The 7,238-nt window shown below is 40.2% G+C and overlaps 1 protein-coding gene across 3 annotated transcripts in view; it reads left to right on the top strand.

Moving 5' to 3' along the window:
- The window catches only part of ARMH3 (armadillo like helical domain containing 3), a 178,088-nt gene that overhangs the window by 8,726 nt on the left and 162,124 nt on the right, over positions 1-7,238 (top strand). For all 3 annotated transcript variants that reach the window (XM_035027774.1, XM_035027759.1, XM_035027768.1), the window contains exon 2: positions 5,190-5,302. In XM_035027774.1, coding sequence (XP_034883665.1) covers positions 5,201-5,302 — 102 coding nt within the window. In that variant the 5' untranslated portion in view covers positions 5,190-5,200. The remainder of the gene's footprint in view (positions 1-5,189; positions 5,303-7,238) is intronic.

The following is a 7,238-nucleotide window of genomic DNA, read 5'->3' as shown; positions in this document are numbered from 1 at the left end:
TCGATCCCAGGACCCTGGGATCATGACCTGAGCCGAAGGCAGACGCTTAACCATCTGAGCCACCCAGGCGCCCGTCTCCTTTCTGTTATTCTGATCTGCCCACATATCACTTGTCATAGAGGCCTACTTTAACCTCCCAGTCTAATGTAGTCTTCAGGGTACTTATTGCTGTCTCAACAGGTTTGTTGTCTTTCCCCCCTCTGGAATGAAAACTGTTTTCTTGTCTGTCTTGTTCACTGCTGTATCCCTAGTGCTTAGCACCTATAAGATGCTCAGTAAGTACCTGTGGAGTGAATGAATGTCTGACCTGTGCATTCTTTCTTTCTAGATGATGGGCATATTTGTTTTTATTCTCTTTCTTTCTTTCTTTCTTTCTCCTTTCCTTTTTTCTTTTCTTCTCCTTTTTCTTTTCTTATGTACTGGGTGAAATGTTTTAGGATGTTTACCTCAGCATCTACCTCTAGTGTTTTGGTTGGAGCCTCCCTCAACAGTGAAGAAAGGGTGATACTTGCTAACAGTCCGTTACCAGTATGAACCTAGAGCCATAGGCCATTAAATTTGTAGCCTACAGAGAGTTATTCCATGGCTTTTTTATTCCCTGGTTTATTGAGATATAATTGATATATTATGGAGATTATAATTGATATATAACATTGGCATATCACTTTAAGGTATACAGTGTGATGATTTGATACACATGAAATGATTACCATGCTAAGGTTAGTTAACACATTCATCATCACCTCACATAAGCATATTCCTGTTGTTGCAAATGGCAGGATTTCCTTCTTTTTTGTGGCTGAATAATATTCCATTGTATGTGTGTACCACATTTTCTTTATCCATTCATTCATTGATAGACACCTACGTTGTTGCCAAATCTTGGCTATTGTGAATAATGCTGCAGTGAACATCGGGCTGCAGATCTCTCTTCAAGACAGTGATTTCGTTTCCTTTGGATATATACACAGAAGTGGGACTGCTGGATCATATCATAGTTTTATTTTTAATATTTTGAGGAACCTCTATACTGTTTTCTGTAGTGGCTGTACCAATTTACATTCCCAGCAGTGCACAGAGGTTCCCTTTTCTGCATATCCTTGCCACTGCTTCTTTTTACAGATTGGCAGATTGAAGCCCAGGGAAGGAAAGAAAACTAAAGGTTATAGTATGAGTGTATAAGAATTGGGATTAAAGCCCAAGATGTTTTGTTTTTAGATTTTTTCCAGTTTTATTGAAAAATAATTGACATACATCAGTGTATAAGGTGCATAGCGTGATGGTTTTATTTACATATATTGTGAATTAATTACTTCAATAGTTTTTTTTCCCGAAGATTTTATTTATTTATTTGACAGAGAGAGACACAGAGGGAACACAAGCAGGGGGAGTGGGAGAGGGAGAAGCAGGCTTCCCGCCGAGCAGGGAGCCCGATGTGAGGCTTGATCCCGGTATCCCGGGATCATGACCTGAGCCCAAGGCAGACGCTTAATGACTGAGCCATCCAGGTGCCCCCTCAAGAGGTTTTGTTAACATCCATCATCTCATAAAGATACAATACTAAGACTTTTGATAGATTAACTATTAACTCTTTGGAAATTAGAGTGAATTTATTAAATTAATTTTCTGATACTAGAGTTGGCATGTATTGTGTTGTGTTCAGGAAGACAATAAGTGAATAGCTAAATATAACTAGCATTTCTTGCATAGTAGACATTGGAAGAGTTTGGCTTTAGGTTTTAAAATCTTGGGGCACCTGGGTGGCTCAGTCGGTTAAGCGTCTACCTTTGGCTCAGGTCATGGTCCCAGGGTCCTGGGATTGAACCCCACAGCGGGCTCCCTGCTCAGTCTGCTGCTCCCTCTCCCTCTGTGCACTGCCCCCTCACCCCCGCTTGTGCTCTTTCTCTCTCTTAAATAAATGAAATCTTTAAAAAAATAAAAATAAAATCTTGATATTTGGTTGTTTTATCCTGAAGGGATGTGATGTGCACTTAAGATGTTTGTGGCTGGATTGCCTAAAGATATTCTTAAAAAGTTGTATGACTTGAGTCTTTCAGAGAGAAGTTGTGCTGCGGGTCATGGGACCAGCAGTCCCTGAGGTTTAGGAATAAAAGACTTCATTGATTTACCATGGGGTTGGGGGGATTTGAAACCATTCCTAAGTTTGATGGTAGGTGAAATTAGTATTGATATGTTGCCTGATTCTCTTTTATACTTTGCCTGTCATATCTTATTTCTGAGAAACTGTGTTAAAGTCTAAGATGACATTTCTGTGGGATTACTGTGGCTTTACTGTATTTGCTTCTTCGCCAGCAGGATTTAAAATCCCGGATCAACAGAGGTCATAGTGTAGTCAGAGAATGCTTCTTTCCCTTTCTCATGGTACCACAGCATTTTCTTTGTACTTTTACTGTTTCTCATGATTTGCCTTGTGCTGTGGGGTTATTATGCATCTGTCTCTGCCAGTAGATCGTGAGCTTCTAGAGGATCAGGTCTGTCGTTTCCTCTTTGTAACCCCATAGTGCCTAAACTAGTGCTTTACAATATTTAGGTGTTTCTTATGTACTTGTGGTATTTCAGTGATGCTGAGAGGATCATTCAGTGATATGTCTAGTTCAGTCTCCTTGTTTTATGTGTAAGGAAACTAGGAACACAGTGACTTACTCAGTGTCATATAGGTGGTTAGGACACCTGTATTCTAGTCTCAGTTCTGCTGGTTGGTTGTTCCATTATGCCTTGTTGCTCCTCAGCTGCTTCTGGTTTTCTACAAAGAGGAGGGTTGTGAAAGAGAAGAAAAACACTAGGAGGACATAAATTACACTCCCATTACTGATGTGCTCTACCAGTCAGATATTTTACTTTCAAAGTTAAGAGCAGAGGCTTAATTTCTGAAATCCCCCAAAAAACTTTTAGGGGTTCTGCACTGCTCTTAGTCCATCACCCTCAGAACACCTTTTCTGTGTTCTGTGGGTAGAAGTGCTGGCAGGAGGAGGAGACTATGTTAGTTTCCAGTCACATTTCAGACAAGCGTGGGTGGTAAATTCCAGTTGCCTCTGATAATGACAGAGACTAATGAGATGAGGCTCCGAATGGAGGGAGAGTTATGAAAATAATTTAACTTCTTAGGGAACTTGGTACTTTGGATTGGAATTGTTTTTTCCCTCCTGTTCCCTTTTGCTTATTAGAAAGTATTGATTCTGAAATAGGGAAAGTGAGTTTATTAGATTTAGGGTGGACATTGATTGCTGTAACCCAATTATAAATCCTCAGAGGGGCCTGTTTGTAAACAGGTGCTTTTCACATCCAGGAACTCGTGATTCCTGCTATTCCCGATAATCAACTGGTTGAAGCTGAACACATGAAAGATCTATATCCACTAAGCTTAGAATTGCATTGCTTTTGATTTATTTTAATGGGATCCTGTTGATTTCCAATTTATTTTCCCCCGATAAGGACATCTTCCTCTTGACAACCTATTTAAAAGACACAGGAATGTTTTGAACAGAGGCTGTATTTCATGCTTTAAGGCAAAGCCATGATCAATATAGTACAAATTGCCCAAAAGCATCTTCTCTCTCTTTTTGTTGTTGTTATTTTTTCCTTCAGTTTTCTCTGGACCATAATGGAATTTGAGGACTTAGTGAGGCTTTGACAGAGATAGGTCTTAATAAAATTTTAGGTCACATCTAGGACTTTTTAGGCTCCCCCCCATTTCAGAATCAGTCAGTGATGAGCATACACTGAGCATATACCCTGAGCCAAGTGCTTATAGAAAAAGGATAAGATGTAGTCCCTGCGCTAAAGATGCTTCATATCTAGTTGGAGAAATTTTCTGTGCTTTGTGTTTTTTTATGCTCAAAGGTAAATCTCCTTTTTAGCTATATATATTAAAGAAAAACAATCTCTGAGATATATTCTTTTATGCTATTGGATGCGTCTCTTCCTCAAATAAAATTTTGATTTTGATTTGAAAGATAGCACATATTTTCTAAAAGTCATTGAACAGGGGCACCTGGGTGGCTCAGGCGTTAAGCGTCTGCCTTCGGCTCAGGTCATGATCCCAGGGTTCTGGGATCAAGCCCCGTATCGGGCTCCCTGCTCTGCAGGAAGCCTGATTCTCCTGCTCCCCCTGCTTGTGTTCCTGTTCTCGCTGTCTCTCTCTCTCTGTCGAATAAATAAATAAATCTTTAAAAAAAAATGAAAGTCATTGAACAAAATTAATTTTATTCTGCTGCTTTGGATTTGTTTGGAAGTAAAATCAGGCTCCTTGCTACTGCCCATACTTCCCATTGGGTGAGATTAAGTTTCACAACTAGAGCCTAGAATTTAAGAGAGAGACAGGAATTTTGTCAACAGTAGAAAGAATCTGGGAAGTGAGGGGAAATGTGTAAATCCACAGTGGAGACCTGTGGGATTTTAAGTTCTCAGTTGTAAAAAATTGAAATTCCTTGAAACAAGATGGGAAATTTGGGCATGATTCATGGAATTGCTTTTATATAGAATTGAAAAATACACTGAGGTTTTAATCTGCAGTAGTGTTATAAATATATATATAATTAGATTTGAAAGAAGTATATTGTTATATCAGTTATTTTGAAATCAGATTTAATTTTTGTTCTTATAACTGCTATTTTCTGCCTTGGGTCTCTTTTCAGAGGAATTTCTGAAGACAGTCAAGTGCAGTGTGATTTATGAGGCAGTGAAGGCCAAGTACTTTGCAGTGATGAGGACCTACTTACTTTGGGGAAATCAATGGAGCACATCAGTCTGCAGCACACTTCCTGCCTTAATGGTCCTAAGCTCAATCAATACTTGAAATTTAACTTCACCATCAGTCTGTGGGCAGTGTGTGCTTTGCAGCCTTCCTTCCATCGACCTCAAATATATGGCCAGATCTATTATAGATGGAGCTAGTTACACTTTCCTTCTTGGTTTTGGATCTGCTATAAGCCTTGTCTACTGGCATGTTTTAAAGATGTAAATTGTGTTTTGCTGTAGGCCAAGTAATGATTTAAGTCTTGAAATTACCTGGTCAGGGGATGGGGTGTTGGACAGATGCACAAGATCTATTATGTGGCTGTTTATCATTTTTTCTTCTTCCTAAAAAATTTCCCTTTGAAAGCTTTTCAACAGACTACCCAGCATCTTGGAGAGCATTTATAGCACTGACTGTGGCTTTCTTTTCACAGATTCTCTAACGATGGCACAGGTGGAGAAACGAGGGGGTTTGCTCCGGAAATCTTCAGCCTCCAAAAAACCACTGAAGGAAAAGGTGGTGCTGATGTATGATGAGATCTTTATGGTAAGGCCCGGAGCTCTGACAGTTCTGCACAGCTTGACTCCTTAGTTTCTTGTTCCAAAATGAGAAATAAGCTCACCCCTGCCTGCTGCCTTTTAGTTCTTCAGAGGGAGAAAGGGAGAGCAAGGGTGAGAGTGAGTGTGAGCTCTCTCATGGTAGAAATTATGATCATGTATTAATTAATATAGGTTGCTGTTATGTTGTTCTTATAGGTTATTGCCATGAGCTCAGTAAAACAATTGAAAGAGGGAGTAAAGCTCAGGAAGCTTTTTTTTTTTTTTTTAGTATCTTTAAGAAAGACTTGTCTTCCATATGATCCAATGTAAGTACTCTTCTATCCTAGATGTCCCTTGAAATTCCTTTTGGCCCTAGAATTCTATGATTCAATTATTTTTAAAAGATGAGCTATTGGGGTGCCTGAATGGCTCAGTTGGTTAAGCGTCTGCCTTTGGCTCAGGTCATGATCCCGGAGTCCTGGGATCGAGCCCCACGTCCAGCTCCCTGCTCAGTGGGGAGTCTGTTTCTCCCTCTGCCCTTCACCCTGCTCATGCTCTCTCTCACTCTCTCTTTCTCTCTCAAATAAATAAATAAAATCTTAAAAAAAAAAAAGATGAACTGTTACATCTCAAGTTGTTAGTGGACGGAACAATTGCTTAGTCTATCACATTCTCCAACTATATAAGATCACTGACAAATTATTAGCGATTGGATTGAGGATTTCTTTGGGTCTTCATAACTGCTGATTGACCACAGTCCAGGCCTTTGTTTTGAAATCTACTCTGTCAGGGAGGGTTACCCTGCAGGGTACTTGCCTTCTGAAATTCTGATTGTAAGTAGTGCATGTAAAATGGAATAATACTTATAAAAAGAGTTACCATTGTATTGAATTTCTTTTTTTTTTTTTTAAGATTTTATTTATTTATATGACACAGAGAGACAGTGAGAGAGGGAACACAAGCAGGGGGAGTGGGAGAGGGAGAAGCAGGCTTCCTGTTGAGCAGGGAGCCTGATGTGGGGCTCGATCCCAGGACCCCGGGATCATGACCTGAGCTGAAGGCAGACGCTTAATGACTGAACCACCCAGGTGCCCCACCATGTATTGAATTTCTACCCTGTGCCTGGCGTCTAAGTGCATCACTAAGTACATTAACTCTAATTCTGACAAGAATGCTCCAAGAGTGCCATGTTTTCACATGTGTCATGTAAAAGCATTTTTCAGATGAGGAAACTGGGGATCATAGCTGGAAGGTGATGGAGCCATGGTTTGAACCCTAACGTTTGACTCCATGGCCGTTACTTGTTCAACTTTGCCACATGGCCCAGAATAAATAATGCGATCAAGTAAAACCTTTAACTCTGGGCAAGCCTTAGAGATAGAGTTTGATATGCAAAAAATTAATACAGAATTGCACAGGTCAGTACAGGTGGTTATACAGAGAAAATGAGTGGGTACTTGGATCCTATTAGGGTTCTTTCTATGTTAAGTAAGGTTGGCATACATAGGACTGTTGATTGAACTTTGAGGATGGGAAGTGCCAACTCCACGAGTAGTCTTGAGTTTCATATATAGGTAACAAAATGACATTACAGAAGTGTGAGAGTCAAGGGGAGCCTGGGTGGCGCAGTTGGTTAAGCGTCTGACTCTTGGTTTCGGCCTAGGTTGTGATCTTGGGGCTGTGAGATAGAGGCCCACGTTGGCTCAGCCCGGAGTCTGCTTAAGACTCTCCATCTCCCTCTGTCTCTCCCTGCTGTGCTGTCTCTCAAATTAATAAATTAATTAAAAAAAAAAGAGAAGTGTGAGAGTCAGAGTGTGAGTGTGACCCCTCCTAGGAGAAAGGGGTAGAAAAAAAAATCACTGAAGGAGCACCTTAGGAGAAGGCCAGAAATGTAACTTCTCTGTGTCATTCTCAGTTAAAAATCCAGAAGAGATTCCTAGTAT

This window comes from Mirounga leonina, unplaced genomic scaffold (assembly GCF_011800145.1).
Source record: "Mirounga leonina isolate KUSES-001 unplaced genomic scaffold, KU_Mleo_1.0 Mir_114, whole genome shotgun sequence".
Classification (NCBI taxonomy): Eukaryota; Metazoa; Chordata; class Mammalia; order Carnivora; family Phocidae; genus Mirounga; species Mirounga leonina.
The sequence above is the reverse complement of the archived record's forward strand: the minus strand, read 5'-3'. Positions and strand labels throughout refer to the sequence as shown.